The sequence below is a fragment of the Balaenoptera ricei genome, chromosome 1 (assembly GCF_028023285.1).
Source record: "Balaenoptera ricei isolate mBalRic1 chromosome 1, mBalRic1.hap2, whole genome shotgun sequence".
Lineage (NCBI taxonomy): Eukaryota > Metazoa > Chordata > Mammalia > Artiodactyla > Balaenopteridae > Balaenoptera > Balaenoptera ricei.
In genome coordinates this window covers 87,159,593-87,181,298 of record NC_082639.1, presented here as the reverse complement: position 1 = coordinate 87,181,298, position 21,706 = coordinate 87,159,593, and the positions used below count along the sequence as shown (strand labels likewise).

At 34.8% G+C, this 21,706-nt stretch overlaps 1 protein-coding gene across 2 annotated transcripts in view; it reads right to left on the bottom strand.

Annotated features, from left to right (window-relative positions):
• The window catches only part of SNX7 (sorting nexin 7), a 101,614-nt gene that overhangs the window by 10,846 nt on the left and 69,062 nt on the right, over positions 1 to 21,706 (bottom strand). For both annotated transcript variants that reach the window (XM_059900353.1, XM_059900362.1), the window contains exon 8: positions 9,281 to 9,433. In XM_059900353.1, coding sequence (XP_059756336.1) covers positions 9,281 to 9,433 — 153 coding nt within the window. The remainder of the gene's footprint in view (positions 1 to 9,280; positions 9,434 to 21,706) is intronic.

Below are 21,706 nucleotides of genomic sequence, written 5' to 3'. Positions count from 1 at the left end.
AGAATTGCTCATGTACATTATTCAACAATTGCTTAAAAACTCCCAGTGGCAGAGAACTTCTTTGCAATGCAATTTAATGTAATTTAGAGAATTTTAATACATAGGAAATAATGCCTTCTGTGAATTCAAATTATACAATTTCCAAAAGTTGGTGCTAGATATGTTTTCTGAAGCAACAATAAAACCTGTACTCCTTCCACGACTGCCCTCCAAATACCTTTCTTCTTTTCCAATTCCTTCAATGAAGATGCATTTCTTAGACCACTATCACCATGATAACCTTATTCTGATTACATCTTAGTTTGCCAATATTACTATCAAAATGCATCATCAGGTCTGAATTCAGTATTTTGAATAGCTACTAAAGAATGGAGATGATTATTTTGTTCTAATTTTTTTTAAGTCAAAAGTATCTTCTAATATAAAAAGACCTCAATATGACTCTTATGAAACTTAAGTTTTAAAAAAAGCAAATTTCAATGTGGTCACCAAGATAAAGACCTAGTAAATTAAATGACTTAACCTCTGCAAAGTATACTATCATTCTACATGCTGAAGATAATCTTATTGCAAAGTAATTTTGGCTTGAGTATAAGGATTCCTTGCGGGGGGTGGTGGTAGAACTAGTTAGAAGTAGATTTACTACTTGGAATATGAAAGCAGGACCTTATCATCAATGTAGAGGATAACAATTAACCTTATCTGCTATGACAGAGGAGCATTCATTTGTATCACTGAAAAGCTGTATCAAATTATTGAGGTGTAAGTTTAAAAGGTAGTTGGCTACAACAGAAGTTTTTTAAGCCAAGTGGAACTGAAATTTACTGTCAAGAGCTCATATTTACCTAAACTTCTTCAGATGGTTTTACAATAAAAGCTCTAATGAACATTTTTATCAGTTTCCTAAGTATTTTCTAGAGACTATTTCAGACATTAATTCCATAAATGACTTCGGTGAACAAATAAATCTGAGATCTTAAACAAAGGTGAACAGATGTTTTTCCTAGGGAGTTTCTTAGAAACTTAAATGTGCTAAGATGTATTGCCAAACTTCTCCATAAATTGAAACAGTATGACCTAAAAGGAAGGCACTTGGCTATGAAGCTGTCATACCCAATGACAGCCAAAGTAAAATCAATGGAAGCAAATGATTGTGTGATCAAGTATGTCCTTAAATATACAACAGTTAGAGACCCAAAGAACTATGCCCTGGGACTTCCTCTGCCACTTGTAATAGTTGATTTAAAAAATTTATAAAATGTCTTTAATGTAGAGTTCCCTCAGCTCAATTTATAATTCTCACCTCTTCACTCATCCAGGATTCCTGGTACAATCTATCAAACTGAGAAGGCAGCTCTGCAGCCTCTGTGATAGCTATTCTCCATAGATGCCTCCCCCGCAACCAATCAACCAATAATAGGGGACCATAATAGCCTCCCATGAGCAATCCAAGCAAGTGTTTTATTGATGATTTTGTTTCCATAATCGATGGTGAAGCTTCTTATCAGACAGTGAGAATAAAAAGTTTTAGCCTTAGGATGACACAAGGTTATTCCATCTCTGTTTCCCTTGTTCTAATCATTATTACTGTGTACCTTTAGATTCTATTTGAAATAGGAATTGATTGCTCACCAAAAAAATGATCTCCATAGGATAAATGGTAAAGAGGACAAGATTAATCATTAAATAATCAATAGTGTTGGTCTCTTTACTCAAAATACACAGGGAAAAACTCCTAGGTATTCAATGGATTGTCATTTAACAGCATTAAGAAGATGAAAACTTGGTGTTTTTCTTTTGATGAAGATGACCATCCCTAAATGAATTGGATGGTGCATTGAAGAGTAGTGTAATGCAGCCTGAATTTGCTAATCCAGACATTCAGACTTCTAATGAGTGCCTCCCATTGAGTAAAAAAGTAAGTAATGTGGACACAAGAACGTAATGAATTGGAAAATTTAGCTGGCATAAAAATGGTCAGGTTGAGTAAATATCTAAGCATCTTAGCCTCTCAAGCTGGTGTTGTGTTTACTTTCCAGGAAATCTATCCTACCCATTAATGGAAACCTACTGAATCCCCTAGGGTATATAATGTAGTTCTGAAACATTCTTCAAATAGTTCCAAAGATAGACTGTTATTTTCTGAAGGGCTGTTTTAGCACCATCAGATCTGTCTTCCTGGGTCCTAGGGATTAGGTCAGGTACCAGCTTTAGTAAATGTTACGAGGCATGACTGTAAAAAGAAAAGTACCCTGATATGGATTCAAAAATCTCTGTCCTAGATAACTTTGAATTATTCCAGCTCTAGCTAAATTCTTTATTCTTATGATTTGGAAAGGGAATTGAGACACATTAACCTTAAAGAAAGTATCTGTTTACTCTGTGTCATCCTAAGAGACTGTCAATATAAAAATATAATTTAAATGGTTCAACATAGACCAACTTTTATGCCTCTCTCCCAACATTTAAAAGGAAAACTACAGGTCATTCCTTAGGACCAAAATGATACTAAGCAACTACAGCTGGTTAAATCCTTAATCACTTCCATCCTTCTCTTTACAAGAAAGGCTGTTACAAAGAGTTGAGCAGTAGGAGGTGATTCTGTATGGTTCGTAGAAATTACAGAGGTTAACTATTTTGGAAACAGGTGTCATTGTTTCAGTATTTCCCAAAACCTTCTCTGGAGCTAATCTGAGTATTCACCTAGGAAAGAAAGGTAGCCCGCATTTCTCCTGGGTGAGCAGAAGTCGGTCGATCTTTCTCTACGTAAATCAGTTTAGAATAAAAGGCTTCATCTAGGGCTTTGTAAGCACTGCTTTTGGGCTGATAAAGGAAAGGCTTTGCAAGGGTCATTGTAAAAAGAACATGACAGCCTTCTCTTTTTGTGGCAATGGATAGCTAATGTTTTATTATCTCTTCAAATATACTGAATTTTAGTTACCTTTTATTTGTATTTGCCTAAATCTTGCAACTTATATTTTCATTCTCCTTGATGGAGAAAACAGGAGTGAAATAGAAATGAAGTAGTTCTGTTTTCTCAGTTTCCATAACATGGTTTCCATTAGACATTCACTTTACTAATTTTATTAGAGTTTATTAATTCCTAATTTTCTTGCTTCCAAAAGAGGCTCCTCACACCCACTTCCATTTGACTTTGGTACTATTTGGAAGTCATTCCATTTTTTTCCAAAACCTCACTTCTTCCTGAAATGTGCCCTCCCTGACACTGTTTCTCTGTATTCATCTCTGACTGTATCTCTTTACATCTTTGTCTTTCATAGTCCATGGTCCACAGATGTAATCACATCTGATTCTTTAACTGCTTCACTCCTTTTATTACTTTTTAGAATTGTTCATTTCTCTTATGTCATATTCTCTTTTTGAGTCTGTGATGTTGAAATTATACTTTTCTGTATTTTTTTCAAATCACTTCACTAAATTCTAGGCAATATGACTGAGAATGGCCAGGGTTTCCTTCCTTTGCTTTCCTTTGACCTCCCAGATTTTGAAAATGGTACTTTCTCCCCACGTTTCTGTCATGTTACATTACAGTTACTCTTTGGTGGATGGAATTAGATCTAGAGAAGCTATTCCCTCTAACTGTTCCTTTTAATTCATGTAGATGAACAGAAAGTCCATAATTTATCTGAGTCCCAATTTTTTAAAAAAGAACGAAATTTCAGACAGAAATCTAAATGCCACTCATCAGAATCTTGCTTAGCTGGCAGTTTTATAATCATTACCAATATAGATTAACCTCTTAAAGTCACAATGCTTGGGAGGTATCTTTACTTGGACCAGGGTGTTTTAAATATTCACAAAAATTTTAACAATGTTCCAAAGTATGTAGTGCACCACTTAATTTAAAAAAAGCAACTCTTTTGCTAGAGTTTCTTTTACCATTCCCCAACGTAATAAGGAATACATTTCTAAATAAGAACAACTATACTTGAAGAACTTCTAGGACATTCAATGCTTATCTATTACTTACTTTGTAGAAGAACTGCTATGATACCTATTTTTTAAAGTTTCTCTACTTTTTAAATGGTCCATATATAGCTGGACTTGGAATTTAGGAAAGCATTAGTTGTACTATTGATTTGGCTTGATGGTGAACGCTTGTAATGATTTTTTTTTCTTCATTTATCTTAGAGAAAATGTCCTATACTATAATTGCTTTTCTGCTTCCTAGATGTCCATGTAGATACATATATTTTTATTATTCAGTAATGAGAGAACCCTTCTACTAAGTCAGTTCATTACCATTCACGTAAAAAAAAACTAATTTAAACATTCTTCCACTAAAAAAAGTAATACATTGGAAAGCTGTATCAATCAAGTGAAAAATGCATATACTTATTATTCTTCCCTAAGGACAAGATTTAATTTTGAATTTGAATGTTGCTTAGCATAAGGTTTTGATGTTAATTGAATCTTAAATGAATGATTCTACATGAGGCAATTGACATTCTTAAATAAGACTGATAGCATTTGAAATGAAGCGACCTCTAACCTGGTTATTTCTTGAAATTCTTATCAAAAAATATTTTAAGTCTAGTGTTCATAATTATTTTTAATGGTATTATTTATGAGAGCAAAAAATTTACATAAATGCTTAATTATTAGTTCTCTTCACTAATAAAGGTATATTAACATGATGTACTAGAAGATTATGTCGTTACATAGAAAAGTGTTTAAACAAATAAAAAATACAGAACTCAAAATAATACATATCCACTGTAATCATCATGACACAACTAAGTAACCATATGTTTTAATGTTGACACATTCGAAAAGAACCATCAGAAATTTTAAAATATTTTTATCTGCATATAGCAAATTATTTTTCTATAATTGCATTTAAGTGTAGCCTTCTCTAGGAGATAAGATTATGGGCATTCTTTATTTCCTCTTTATACATTTGTGTACTTAGATCTTGTTGTTTTTTTGCTTTTCATGTGCATGTATTAATTTTAAAACCAGAAAATGAGGCTCTGAAACAACGACTTCCATACATTAACTAATAATTCTAAAATAAACTGTGCAAAAAAACAAATTTTATTACTTCAAGTATTATATTCACTTAACTACAAACAGTTTTACTTGGCAAAAACTAACATTATGTGATCTTTTCATGATTATGATATTAAAATTAAACTTTCAAAGGGTATATTCTTTTAGTTTATAATACCTACCAAGGATTACTTCCTTTCAAATCCCTTCACCATCATCATAATCATCAGCATCAGTATCATCAACAACAATAGAAACTTACACTCTTTTGTACCTACTAAAGAACAATTAGAAAATGTCCACGTACTTTATCCAGCATGTCATATTTTATGGTTTCAGCATCCCTTCACATTTTAGCAAGAAATAATTTTCTTTGGTTATTTGGATACCAAGATACTTTGAAATTATTCACCTATGTTCAATTGGATTTTTGTTTTATTGTTTCATTATTCTTGTTTTTATAAAAAGACTCAAATTTATTCTTAGTTATTGGTCATATAGAACAAAATTGGGAATAGCTTCATTTCACCTACTCAGAGTTTATTTGGAGATACCTGTTTTATATTTGGTGTCAACTGTCTCCAAGTAAATTCACACATCTAAGTATAACACTTCAATATGACAATAATTGGTTTCTGATACAGACCTATACCTCATACTTACAAACTGATTTTCCTCTGTCATTTTAATATTTAAATTTTAAGTTGTAAACAAACTGTGACCATTTTACTTCATAAAAGTCCAAAGGCAAATGTTTATACCCCATTTCTTCTATCACACTAGGAACAAACCCCTTTGGTGATTTATTTTTACAACTGTTGATGAAAACAGAAGTATTTCCATAATAATATGATTAAATTAAAAAGGGACTGGAAAGATTCTGCAACATTTCACTTCCTTGTATATCTGAGATATTCTGAAGTTAACAGATAACAGCAGACTGTTGCTGTTTCAGGCCACACAGTTTGTGTGTTAGTTAGGAAGCCTTGATTATATAAGGGCCCCAATTTCCTGATTATGCTTGGACTGATGTGACAAATCAGTTAAGAGTTATTCACTTAGGAAAAAAGCCAATAAATAACTGGAGCTGTAGGGGGTCTTGTGAAGTTATAATAAAGAAAACCAGCGATTCCTCCAAATATATACATCTAAGATGCAGTACACTTGATATAATTTTAGCAACATGTAGAAATATAATTCATTTGGAGGAAAGGGTGAAAAATATACTGATATAAACTGCTGTGAAGAACAAAATTTGCAATATGGCAATATGGCACAGTGATGCTAATTTAACTATTTCTAATAAAACTGTATTTTGTATAAACTGCGTGCAACCTATGAGCATGACAAAAATATGTATTTATGTGACAGGTATAGTCAAAACTCAAACATTTCACTTGGAGTTCAATGGAATTGCCGTGAACATTTTCTCTTAAAAAAATTAAAAAACAAACTTAGAAAAGTTTTGCAGATTTTATCATTGAAAGGAAAACATAGGAGGTGCATTTGTCACATGACTTTTATAACCTAATATACTTATGTTTTATAATCACAATCACTTATAGTATACTGTATATCCTAATTTTCAAGGCATTTTCTTAAAAATTATTTCAATTAATTGTCATAACACTCCTATAAGGTCAGTGTGGACCGGTTCCACTGTAAAGGAGAGAGAAAGTTATTCCTGTGGATTTAAAGAGTTAAGTGGTAAAAAAAAAGCCTATGTTGATAAATGTGCTTTATCCAACAGAAATATTTTAAATCATTGCAAAATCTGAGATTTATGGGAAATTCCTTTTAGAGACTTGAATTTACTTAAGGTTGTTAGTAGAATAAAAAAATAGGAGAGGTAGAAAATGATCTTTCCAATCCCACCTGCTAAAAAGAAAATCACTTGAATCTGTCCACTAATCTCTAGCCCACTGCCATGAAACCTCTATGTCAGTTCACATCTCTGTCTTCGTTGCTACGTTTTCTAACTAGGCTCAACATGTTTAGTTTTGTTCCACTCTGACCCATATAGCCAGTGTGATCTTTCTAAAAGGCAAGTGCAATAGATATTGTCTCTTTCCTGCTGAAAAGTCTTCAATGGTATTCCCCATTTCCCTTAGAATGAAAAATAAAAGACAAAGCTTATAAGGCCCTCTTCAGCCTAAGAGCGTTCAGGACATACTAATGCAAAATATGACATGTTGGCATATTAAGATGAATGAGTTTGAGAATATGGCAGAAGCAGAAAGGTCACTTTGACCTTCTTCCAACCCTTATCTCACGAAGCAGGTCATAAAACCCTCATACAAGAGGTGGCCTCCTTATGCCCAGAGGAAAAAAGAAGCATCTTTACTCCAAAGACAAAGGAACACCGAGAAGACTCCTAACAAAAAGGACTTGCTAAATTCCCTCCAGTTTATTTCCCTTAACTCATACTCCTTAACCTACCCTATTTCTACACGAAAGCCCACTCTTTATCAAACCTAGCATAGAAATACTCAGATCTGTTTCTTCTGGTCTAGATTTGCTCATGAAGCTCCTGTACCACAAAGAACTTACATTAAATCAACATATATACTTTTCTCCTGTTAATTTATCTTTGTCAGTTTCATTTTCAGACCCAGCCAGGGATCCTAAGAGGGCTGAGGAAAGTTTTTCCTCCTCTACAAGCCTCCTTTCTCAACTCAACACTACCTCCACGCCACCATCCTTCAAAAAGAACCTCAGTAGTTTGAACATGTACTCTCTCACTTCTCGTCTTTTCTCTGCCTGGAACTCTCTTACTCACATCTTTATCTGGCTACCTCTCATTCATCATTCATTAAGGTCTCAGCTTGAACACATCCTCTGAGGAACCTTCCTCTTTCCCTGCAATGTCTTTCTATCTTGGAACTTATTATACTTTATTATTATAACATTTTGTTTTAATTGACTGTTTCTCTCATTGACTGTAACTAATGAGAAAGGGACCGTGTTTGTCTTGCATACTGTGGTCTCCCCAGGGCCCAGAACAGTGTCTGGTGGTAGTAGGGGCTCAAGTAATTCTTGTTGAATGAAAATATCAGTATCAGTTAGATAATCTTGCAAAATATAAAATATTTTAGTTTAAAGTACCTTTAAACTAGCAAGCACTATAGACCACAAAGTATAAAATAATTCTCTTAATGTATCAATTTTATATAGTCATTAATTCAGTCAGAGATAAGGTTAAAGATGTATGTTTAAAATATACCTTCCAGGAAAAGTATGTTCAGAATACGCTAGATGAATGGGAACTTCCCTGGTGGTCCAGTGAGTAAGACTCCGCACTCTCAGTGCAGGGGGCCAGTGATCGACCCCTGGTCGGGGAACTAGATTCCGCATGTATGCTGCAACTGAGAGTCCGCATGCCGCAACCAAGACCCAGCGCAGCCAAAATAAATAAGTAAATATTAAAAAAAAAGGAAAGAAAATAAAAAGAATGAAGTTGTACCCCTACCTCATACTATATAAAAAAAAAAATTAACTCAAAATGGGTCAAATATCTCAATGTACGAATTAAAACTATAAAACTCTCAGAATATGCTAGATGAAGAAAGTGATAGCATAAAATTCATTTAAAATAATAACTACTTTGCAGAATTATTAGTTGTTCAAAAAAGGTAATCATTTGAAAAGCAAAATGTTGATTAGGCTCTTTCCTGAACTAAAAAACAAACAAAAAAAACAACTGAACTATAAACTAAACTGAACTAATGCTCCTTTTTTGATTTTTTGAATAGCTACAGAAGGCATGGTAGGGATGGCAGGGACATAACGTATAAGCCCTGAACTAATTTTCTGCTCATTCAAACCTTTGGTCCTTTCCTCATTTTGCAAACCCTTTTTAATACAAGAAAAAGAGAGGAAAAGGAAATAAGATAGGAGAATCATTAGGAAGCATGATCAAGTGCTTTTGAAGAATTCAAATCCTTCCAAAACAAGAAACTGAGGGGAAAACAGACACAACAAAATGGTAGCATAATTCTTTCTCACATCAAGCTCAGCTCAAATTAGGTACTTGGGTATGCTGTGTAGGAAGGAAAACTTATCACCCTTCCTCCACCTAAACACATTTGTGTCAGTGGGTGGGTTTAGCGTTACTATATTGACTGGCAACTCCACTGGCACTGAGCCACCAAAGAGGCTTCTGAATGTGACACTTGGTTCCTGAACAGACTCTTTCAACACAAGACATAGAAAGTAAGAGAGAGGATAACTTTTTAAAAATGAAGCAATACCACATATCACTAATTACCTGTTCATAATAGTGGATATTCTCCTCAGCCATATCTGTAAATGCTGACTTGATATCATTTTGCATGTTCTGTTTCCATCTTTCCCAATCTGCTTTCAAGGCATTATTAGCGCACTCCACTTTATCTTCCAGTTTTCCAATCTCTTCCGTAAGCTGAATTAGATCACAAAGAGAGATCAATTGATCTATGTATTCCCGCCACTAAGTGAATTCTTAAAATCTAAGCTGAATATTATAAAAAACAGTTTAAGAAGAATACTTTTTTTGAAAAGTCACCAGTATTTACCCTGTATACTAACTAGTTAAAGTAAAGAGAACACTGGATTCAGAGATGTCAAGTAGAGTTCTAACGTCTGCCACCAATTAGCACTTGACTTTACCTAAATCTCTCTAATCTTGGGCTTCAGGTCCACTATTTATAAAGCAAAGGAAATTGGACTACAAGTTATTTCAAAATTCTTATGCAATAACTCTCTCATTACCACTGTTTGTGGTGAAAATACTTATGTTAAAAGATATGGTTTCACATCTTCAGCTTCCCCTTCCTACTCCTCATTTTTCAGCTGTTTTTAGCAGAATGCTCAATTAACTGACATGTTATAACATACGTATAGATTATGTAGTCCAACCTGGAGGCCCAGGGGATTAACTTGCCACATTCCACTCAGCTGGTAACAGAGGCAGGTTTATATCACAAGACACCTGACACCTAGCCCACGCTCCATTAGACAGGCTGAGTGTGACAGTCACACCTCCTCCCCAACTTACCCACCAACCTTTGGGAATGGAACCCATCCATTTATTGCTTTATATTTAGCACATTTATATTTATATAAATTTTTTTATATTTATGCATATTTTATACACACATATTTATTCATATAGTCAGCATACATTTATTTATTAAATTCCTTCTCCATACCAGGCATTATTCTAGGACTTGGAGATTCAACAGTGAAGACAATAGACAAAAATCCCTGTTTTTACCAGAGCTGATATTCAACTGGGGAGAGACAAACCATAAGCAAGATAAATGAAATATGAACTATGATTTGATAATAAGTGTCAAAAAGAAAAATGAAGCAGAAAGGTAGATAGGGAGTGTAAGAATGATGCAATTTTAGATAAGATGGCTGGGGAAAGCCTAAATAAGAAACTGTCATTTGAATAAATATCTGAAGTTGATGTGAGAGTGAACCATGGGGTTCTTAGTAAGAAAAGCATTCCTGGCAGAGGAAGAAACAGGACAATGGCCTACAGGTGGAAGCATGCCTGGATGGTCCAAGAAGAGTAAGGAGACCAGCATGGCTGTAGCAGGTGGCAGAGTTAAAAAAGAGGGACGCTCTTAGGAGATGAGGTCAGAGAAGCAGTGGGTGACCAGATCTTACTGAGCCATGGAGTCCATGGTAAGGATCTTAGGTTTTATTGAGTGAGACCCAAAGCCAGGGAAAGTCAAGCAGAAATGACACCACCTCTCCCATGTTTTAAAAGGGGCATTATGCGTCACCACTATTCCTTGGCTCCGAGTATTTGAAGGAGGCTATCATTTAAGAAGGTCCCCATTACAGACATGCTAAAATGTGAAAATGTATGTCTTAGAATCAAAAAAATGTTATTTTACTTCCAATGCTTGTTTGAAATATTCTTTTTTATTCATTTGTCAATATTTTGCTGCGAAATTTCACTGCTGACTTTATTTCATTGCAGCCATATTTGCTTTTGTTTCCCTAAGAATAGACACTTGGAATTATATAAATCTTTTATTACCTATGGGAGATCTATTTCAGTAGTAAGGTTGGTTTTCATGTTTTGTGTGTGGCGGGAAGATGTGCTTTCTTTTTTCACTTTCTTATTTTGTTTGTAAACGATCTCAGTGAGGCCATTTATTACTTTATGGGTATGTATGACTCTTTGGGGTAATTATTTTGCTTAATCACAGAGAATTTGTCTAAAAGGATGTTAATTGGATTTCTCATGGTGGGCTGTGGATGTTGGGGAATAAGCTAAGGTAAAATTTTACTGACAGGCCAAACTCAAACAGGATCCGGAGAAAGCTCAGGGGCTGGTTACAAAACCTCACTCCTCTGGGTTGTTGGATGGAATCTTGCCATTTTCACAGCCAGATGGAGATGATTAGAAAAGTGTCTTTTTTTTATATCTAGGATCAAGAGGTACCTACACCAACTGTAACTGCACTGTTTTTCTCCTCTGCTTAGGTTTTGCAGTCTGAAACTGCCATGCACTGGAGTGGAGTGGGATTACTGGCAAAGTTCTTTACTGAAAGTGGCTTCAGGAAACACAGTATCTAAATCATATATTTTATCTTCCTTCCCCTCCTGATGGAGCTTAAAATGGTGTCACTGCCGTAAGGGATTGAAACAAAGTCTTCCCCTTTTCAATCTGCAACTCCCTCTCCTAAAAGCCCTTGTTAGTGGTAGTCAGGCTGGTTGGTGCCTCTGCTCTGGCCCAGAGCTACTGCATTCCTAAAGAAGTCCTGCCCTGTTCTCTGACTTCACGCCCACCTACAGAAAGAAGCTCTGTAGCCTGATCAGCATGGCACTGGGATGAAGACGGCTAATGATAGGTTAGACTGATCGCAGACCCCACGTCTGTCTTTCACAAGCTGCGTGACACTGGGTAAGAGTACTTTTTGAAGCCCTAGTTTCTTCATCTGTAAAATGAATATAAAAATGACAGTACCTATCTCGAAGGGATTTTTATTAAAAATTGCCTGAGATAATGAACACATTCACTGATGTGCACAGTGCCTGACAATTTTTCTACTAAACGATATCTATTACTATCATCATTACCACCACCATTACCACCAGTATCACCACCATTATCATCAGTTGGTGAAATGGAAACTGATTCCCTCTCCTCTTCCAGTATTTTGGTCTCTGGAAATATACCATTCCTTTGCCAGGGTCTAGGTCTTAATTTCTAGTGCTATTTCTTGATTTATTCTCACCCGTGTAGAAGAGGATACATATGTTCTAAATATACATGATCAATTCTTGTCATTTGTTTGGAGGCTATATATATATATATATATATATATATATATATATATATATATACACACACACACACATATATGTATATACTGACCACTTTTTATTTCTTTGATGATTCCATCATTATTTTAGTTAAAAAGGAAAAGAGAGACATTAGGTATTTCCTCACACTGAATCATCTTCCCCTAATTTTGACTTGAAGAAACTGTAATTGATAATAAGCACAAAACACTTAATTCAAATTAGGAATGATCTGGACTATATCTTTCCTACCAATTTACAAAGGCATATTATTAGATTTCCCTTCCCTTAGTTGACTGCACTTTTAGCAAGTTCTTTGGTACAAGGAGCTGTGCATTTAGATGGTGCAGTCCAGGCTCTGAACATAAACACTGAACAAAATTTCACCGAAGTGGGAGAGTAACGTGTTAGGCACCTGGCGGGCCAAAGAAGCCCCTCTAGTGCTTCAGCACCCCTCTAACCACAGAGCAGGTTTCAATTACTCTAAAAGTAGGGAATTATAGTTTCTACCGGAAAACAGCATACAAAAGACTGAGTTTAAAAGGATTAAATCTTGAATCATTCATTTCACAAATACTGGAAACGACTTGGCCCTCTGTTGGTGGAAAAACTGAAGAAGGAAGCAATCCTTTTTGCCAGGAAAATGTTGTAATATCAGAATAAGTAATAAAAGATTGTAATATAGTGAAAAATAAAGATTTAGATTTAACCGCAAGGCTAATGGGTAATCTCTAGCTTCAGTTATATTCAGCTAGAAGTGAGTCACACAATTAAATGAAAACCATTAATACTAAGAGCTCAGGCAAACAAAAAAATATCCTTCTTCAATAGCGAGTACCTACTATAGCACCAGGAACAGCAGCAATAATAATGACCACTTATTGTATTTCTGCCATGGGCCACTGTATTAAGCTATATACTTTACATACACTATTTCATTTAACCTGCATAATAATATTGCAAATTTGGTAATATTATCTTCCTTTTATAAGCTGGGAAACTGGGAGAAAGAAATAAAAGAGATCACACAGCTTTTTGTGGCATCATGGAGATTCAAGTGAAAATACATGCTCTTTCCATAGTGAGTGAATAGCCCCAAGCTAGCTTGCGTGTGGCTTTCAAGGTTAAACTGATTCAGCTCTTACCTTAAGGAGCTTGTTATCTATTAGAATGCAGATATGCAAAAATAAAACAAAAACCAAAGGCTATAATACAAAGCAGAATGTGATATATATCATAACGGAGGAAAAAAATTAAAGTAGTATATAGAAAGATACAGCATGGAGGATTAATTCCAACTTGGGTAGGGGACATTCCAAGTGTTAATTTGCTAGGCAGTGAGTTGGGAAGAAAACACCTGGATGAGCGTATGGCATAAATAAAACCACAGGGATGTTATGCTATAGAGTGTGACAAAAGAATGGATAAGAGATAGGTTTGGAGGCTGGAGGTGGGCAAGGAGAAACATGGGAAAGGCAGCTGGACAGGCTGATTGAAGATTGACCACTAGAGGGTGTAAATGGTATTGAGCATGAAATGGATTCTGTAGGAAAAGGTAAGCTACGGAAAGTTTTTGACCAGGGCTGAAGTATACTTCAGATAGATTCCTGAGTCAGAGATATGCAAGGATGCTTAAAAGAGAAAGGGAGGAGGCGGGGAAGAAAGGAAACCAATTAACCTGCACTGGGACTATGGAGACAGCAATAAAAATGCTGAGGATTTGGTTCATTCCCACTCACTCATCCTGCAGCATTCACTCAGCATCCATCTAGTCTCTGTTAGAAACTAAGATGAAGGGTGAAAAAACAGACCTTGCCCTCAAGGACTCATGCCTAAGGGGAGAAATAAAAAAAAGAAAAAACTGGATACAGAAAATGTGAAATGCAGTTCATGTGAAGCAAATAAGGTGTACAGTCCTAGAAGCATGTTTACTTTGAAGTTTCTAAAAATTGCAGGTGGTTTGTCAAGGTTGGTACCTAGAGTGTGAGTAGGGGAATAGAAAAAGAGGAAAGAGAAGCAGCTGCCAGGTACTAAAGGGATTTCCCTGGGGGGTGTTTGGATTTTCAATAAAAATCAAGTGGAATCACTGAGGGCGTTCAGGGAAGAGGACCAGGAAGGCAACAGTAACAATGAGATTTCTGATACAGGGGGTACTGAGAGGAGGAGATCCTGAGACACAGAATCAGTAGGGGCTGGCAACTGACTAAGTGTGGGTGGGCACTGGAAGAAAAGATAAGATTATCTGATATTTTTAACTGGATAGCATTCACTGGAAGAACAGGTTGGGTAGGGGGAGATAGGAAATGAAGGCCTAAAGGCAACAGTAATAGTCTTGCAGGGTGAGGTATACATCAAACAACTTTTGGAGGTCAACCTTGGGACATGTTTCACTAAAAATTCTTACTATAATTCTTACAAAGTGAAAAAAAAAAAGTACTCATCCCTGAGAAGGAACAGGGTCACGGAGAAAAAAAATAAAGGAAATAACAATGAGAAAAAAAGAAAAATATGATCATGCTAAAAACAGTCCACCACTAACAACAACATATTAAATGTTAAAGTAATATTTAATTACTATGCTTCATTATTTCTCATCCATTAAAAGTACAGTCTAGGAGGTGGGTGTCAGATCAAAGAATAAAAGATGCATGAGGTTCATGTCATATCCCATCAACTTGGATGTATCCTAGATTCAGCTGAAGGGTGCCCTTTCCTTTCCTTGTTAGATTGAGCTTGTTTTGTTTCTTTGATTCAGTTCAAGTTTATCTAGAGAATGGCCTGATGGCTAAAGGGCCAAGAACTGACATACTGGCTCCATCCACGTCAGTTGTAGCTCTGAACCCTGGTTATATCATGTTATGAATGTTTGTCACAGGTCATGTGGGAAGGTGGGTAAAATAATTTGGATGAATCCACACAGATCATTCGTTACTGCTACGAAATAAAGCCTACATTCTAATGGAATAGCCCTGTGGACCATTTCTACGATTATACACCATTACACTATTTTTAACAGTTACTCAATTTTTGAAGCACATGTCTGCTAAGACAACCACAGGTGCACTGAATCCCTCAAACCCATTTAATCACCTTGGAGGTTTTCCTCCTTATTCCCTCAAAGCTGACTTTAGAAAGCAAAACCAATCCAAAAACCCTATAACATTTTAATAATTTTTATTAAAACAGGCCTTTTATAGATTTTAATTTTCTATGACTTTTATACATTTAAATTTGTAAGAACATATCTTCCCATAAGTACAACCATCAGAAAGAGATGGATTTTTATAGAAAAGTTAGATAAATCCATGCAAATACAGTTTATTTGCTACCTTTCTTTAAGCAAATGATTAACTAAAATATAAAATTTTTTCTCACAGAAAATTTGTATTTTATTAACAATAAAAAAGATATATGTGATAGAACATTTTAGAATCCCATAATAAAAGACAAGTTTTTTCCTTTGTGACAAAATGTTGTCCTGGAAATTATATCAGAAACATCTATTCATTTATAAATAAAATATTACAGATGTGAACTGTATAATCACAAAGTTAGGGTAGCAAATAAAATAGGGTAGCGAATAAAATATGAAAAATATTTTTGAAAAGAACATACTCCACAAATATACATCTCTAAAAATATTTTATAATAAATAAAGTTTGGAGACAAAAATGGGATTACCTGTATACTCACAAACTATGTAAGAGGTAAATACAATGTATCTAGAGTACGTATATTTGATCTAATACTAAACATTAAAAAATAATTGGGTCTTTCTTCTTAGAGATTAAAGTGTGCTTAAAGATGATCAGGTAGGCCTTTTGCTCTTAAGATTTAAGGTTGATCTTTTGATGCTATTTCTCTCAATATATTTTCAATAAAGAATCAAGAACTTTTACATTTACTAATAGAGACAAGAATTATTCCACTGGATTTGCTTGGCTATACTATGTCCTTCTGCAAATGGACTCTGAGAGCTTATCTGGACTTTCTGGCAGAGAAGTGCAGGTATTTAGGAATTACTTTAGAATAGCTTTAGATTTGGCAAGGACCATGAAAGAGAGCAATTAACTGTTGGAGGGATAGCACAAGATATGGGTAACTACCTATCCAGTCAGATGAGTGAAATCACCTTTACTACTTAGGAGGAGATGACAAACAGCCCTGATGTCCTTCACATTCTTGCTGGATAGCCTTCTGATTATCTTTGTTTTCTTTGTCTCTAACGTTATCAAGAATGGTCTGATAGTAAGAAAAAGAGGAATTTACAAGAAGTGTCTTGAAGCTATGGTGAGGGATAGAGTTAGGAAAAGGAGCTGTGTCTGTGCATGTATGTTGCACATTCTTAACATCTGCCTGCTCATTTAACAATGCTGAGTCCCTACTATGATCAGGTCCTGAGCTGCATGTCACATGTGGCATCTCATTTAACTTTCTCTATAACTCTTAGAGGTAGTTTTCTTCCCCCCAGTCTAGCTGGTCCAAGTCTTACAAAGTAGACTTTGCACATGATGAATGTGGGTCCATGTAACAGTGCACTTTCAACATCCTTCCACCAGCTCTCAATTATGCTTTTCTTCTCCAGAATTATTTGGCAAACTCAATCTAAGTTGATTTTTTTAAAAAAATATTTCCTGCCCCCCACTTTAATTTTATTTATTTGTGCTCCTTAAACCTCTATTCTCCTCCAAAATACAGTTCCTTATTACCTTCAAGAAGATGAAAGAATAAATTGAGAATAAAAGTAAACATTCATTCAACAAATCTTTAAGTGCTTACTATGTCCCAGGCATTGGCCCAGGAACATGACCAAGAGCACAGAGGTGAATACGAGAGGGAAGGTCCCTGTTGCTGGGAGCTTACAACCTAGTAGGGGTTTCAGATCCACACTGCATTGGGCATTCCCTTTATGTAACCTTACCAACTACCTTAGAGTCTATCAATGAGCTTGTTCTTTTTTCATAAAAAAAGGAAGTACCTCCCAAACTAAATTTTAAGAAATCCAGAACATCTAGATTCAAAAATTTCCCTAAAAAAGGAAATGTATCTTTATATCTAATAAATATCCTTACTGCATCTTTCTCAGTTGCCTTATGGTATTAATAAGTTGTATTTGGCTCCTCCTCTCTTTTTTCCCTGAATTTTAAAAATTTCATAATCACACACATTTATAGGTAGGTCAGTGATCTAGAGCCTGTGCTCTGAAGTCCACGGGTGAGAATCCTGACCGTGTGACCTTAGCTAACTAAATTCAGTTCCGTGATAGGTTGCAGTTTCCTCATCTGTAAAATGAGGGAAAAGAAAGTACCTACTTCATAGGATTGTTTTTGAATAACATGTTAGCAAAGTGCCTGGGACTTAAGCATTTAATATATGTTAGGGTTAGAGTGGCACTCCAAAGTGATTATGAAAGAACAATTGTTAGGGTCTCAGAAATGTCCTGACTGAATCTGCCAGCTCACTCACTTCTACTATGTTAGGGAATACTTACTGAGGACGTGCATATAAAAGGAACAGCCATAGGGGAAACAAAGAGACCTTAATAGCTCAGAAAGCTCCCCAAATGCTCCAATGTGCCTGAGAGTATTGGTGGCTGAATGGACAATGTGGCCATGCCAAAAGGTCTATGTAAGGCCATTCCATCAGGCCCTCCTCCAAATCAGATGAGCAAGGCCAAGAAGTCCAGAAATTACCTCCATTTTGAGGAACTAGGTTACCACATTATGTCAATAAATTATTCCACTCTAATACAAGAAATATTAGTATCTTGCTAAATTATGGAATGATAAAATCCTAAGACAAACAATGCAGATGGATCTTCCCCCACTGATTCTGAAAGTTCCTTAAAATATACTTCCTAGTAACTAAAAAAAACCTGTCCAGCAACTTAAGAAGACCCCTATACTTCCAAACATTCTCTTACGCCTTTAGTTTTTCTTATTTACCAGATTAGTTTTTAGAAAACATATTAGTTCATTCAAGAACTATATGTTGAGCACCTACTATGTGCCAAGAGTACCACGCTAGACACAGTGCCCCTATGTGAAATATTTTCCTTCTTTTCTCACTCAATTTTTGGCATACTGATGTCACAGAGGTACATCTTTACTTAAATCAAAATGTCCTCCTAATTCTGATACAGTTTCATGATGAGACCAGTATAGAATGACTTAATGTGCGTTTCTTAAATTGGGATTTCTATATCCACATCAATACTCAGTGATAACATAGAGGATTGCCAATGTCATAAATAAATGTGGCATAATCTTATCATAGATATTTTATGGAGATCAGAGAAAAATATTTTTAAATTAACATAAACATAAATATATTATGGAGTAGTGATATTCATATGAAACTTTAAAACAGGAGACCTTAATGAAATTTTGATCTTGCACTGGCCACGAATGGGTCTCTCAGACTACTGAGGTATACATTCCAACTTTCTTATACCAAAGAAAGTAAACTCTTCATAAAAATGTTTGAACTACACACTGCATTACAATGTGTTAGAAGGAAATCTGCTTGACTGCTGAACTACATATTTAATAAAGAATTAATACACTTTGGCATGATAATTCTAGGTGAGTTAATTGCCATGATTACCAGGTTTTATCAAAGTATCATTTATAAAAATTACAGATTGAGAAAACAGCTTCCCCATAGTCTATTTCTCCAGGAATAGCTGCCAGGATGATAGAAGGAAAGTCAAACTTTTTTCAACCACTTTGATCTATCACTGCTAAACAGCAGTCTAGGGAAAATTTCACTTACCTCTCTAAGAAAGAACCACTGTCTCTGACTATTTAATCATCCCATCCTTCATCGCTTATCCCTGACATTATAATCTAGAACTAGTGGCAAGTAAGCACCCCTTTTCCTCACCCTATGACTGTCTCTATTTACAAGTACAGCAGTAAGTTCATGTGGGCAGCACGATTAAAATTTAGAGTCTCTCCGATATCATGACTGAGCTCCTAACATCGGAACAACTTACAAGGGTCTGCTCCTAACACATTATTGGAAGAGTTATTTTCCTAATGAATGATAGCAATCTCACACAAATTAGTCTAGCATGTAGAATTTATAAGGATAGCATGACCTGGATACAAAAACTGACATTTCTGGTACAAGCAATGGTAATTACAAATCATTCTCCCCCTGCCCCCAGCTTTATCGAGGTATAATTGACCAAAAAAAAAAAAAATTGTTTATGTTTGAAATATACAACACGATGACAAATCATTCTTATTCAGAAATATAAACACAAACGTCCTAAAAGTTGAGGTAGCCAAATCCAGCAAGGGCCAAGTTGAATTTATCCCAGGGATCCAAGGATGGCTAAAATGAGAAAATCTCTTAGTGTAAATCACCACATTAAGTGAATGACGAAGAAAAATCATACACTTACATGAGTCGGTACAGGAAACCACACAATAAATTTCAACACCCACTTATGAATCAACTTCTCATCACACAGGAGTAAATAAAAACTGCCTTAACTTGATTAAAATATATATACTTTAAAATGTTTAGCAAACATCAATACTAATGGAAAAAATCCTGAAAGCATTTACTTTAGCGTCAAGGATAATACAAGGATGACCCATCACTAATAACTTTACAATGCATTTTTTAGCCAGCTCAATAAGAAATGAAAGAATAAATACAAGGTATAAAGATTGAATAAATGAGACAAAACTATCAATATATACCCATAAGGTTTTCTACATAGAAAATCCCAAAGAGTGTACAAAGAAATTATTAAAACTAAAAATAATTTAGAAGATTGCTGGATATAAGATAAATATGCAAAAGTGAATTACATTTCTATACTCTGGCCCAAAAAAAGTTATAAAATAAAAAATTTTAAATATATAATTTATGATAAATACAAACAAAACATAAGGTACTTAGGAATAAATTTATGAAAAGATATAGAAGACCGTTTTGGAAAAAAACATTTTAAAACTTATTGAGAGATATCAAAGAAGACAAATAAATGGTGAGGTTTCTAAAAATTATTCCATTTTAAATCTTCTAGCTAGTTCTCTTTCTTTTAATTTCAGTTTAAGTACCAGTTCCTCAGTTAGTCCTTTTCAGAACAGCATTTATGTTCAAAGTAGGTACTTTTTCACTACTCTCTCCATCTCAGTCCACTGTTCACCTCCTTAACATTCATTAGAACAATTATTTTTTGTAAGTGTATGTACTTTCCTGTTAGAATATAAGTTCTAACATGGGCCATGTGTCTACCTTTTGGTCATTATATCCTCAGTACTTACTATGTAGAAATGTGATAAATATTTGTAGAATAAATGAATGATTTCAGAAAAGTAAAATATTAGTAATGAATCTAGGCTTGTTTTACTATTGCCTTTCCAAGGATTGTTTTACCACACTTTGAAATACCACAGAAACTTACAAGCTGCCTGTACCTAAACCTAAAGGTATATATCACCAAAATTTTTGAGCAAAACAATACAATTTGAGGATAACAGCTATTCTTACTTAAAAATATCTTCATTGTTTTCTTTTTAAAATGGCCTCTCTATTATTGCCTTTTATGGAAATAATTAACCATTCAATCTATTTATTCAAGTGCTAAAACTTTCTCCTCATAATCAGAAAAGCTGAGAAATTATCATTTTGAAAGTTCTTGAAAATAATATACCTAAATAAAAAGATTTAGATTGCCACTCCATCATAAGACAATAGAAAATTCAAAAATTCAGTTCTAATCTGACAGCTACTTCTTCTTAACAAGTATTAATTAAATTGCAGGGGAGAGAGAAGAGGGCTCTTAACAATAAAATTATATTATTTTCTGATTTGTGAGAGGGGTAAGATGTGTCTGAAAAATTAGATGCTTGATTATACAATGCTGCTCAGGCATCCATGTGATTACTACATGTGAGTGCCTTTTTTATATACTTTACAATACACACTTTTCTTAAAAAGTAGAAACCTCTCTTCCTGAAATTCACTGCCAATTTTGTTATCCAAATGTAGCTTGTTCAGTAAAGCACAATGTATTTTCTTAAAATGACAAATTAAGTCATAAAACACCCACAAATATAGCTGATGCATCACCTTTCAAGTCAGTACCTCCAACACCATTAACGTCCTTTGAATAAGGAATAATCATAATTTCCTGTGACACTGGAAGCAACAGAAAGCCAATTATTTAAACAGCCCCATTTTAGGAAATGTAGTGATCTCTTTTGCATCCTCTGTACAACAGAGGCACAGTAAAAATATGTAGGACAGAAGAGGATTCATTTTTTCCAGGTGCTTCCATGAGTCCAATTAATATAAACCTTTTAAAAAGGAATGATGTGGCTCCTAAGAAAAAAAAATTTTTAATCAAGGTCTTTTAACTCTTTTG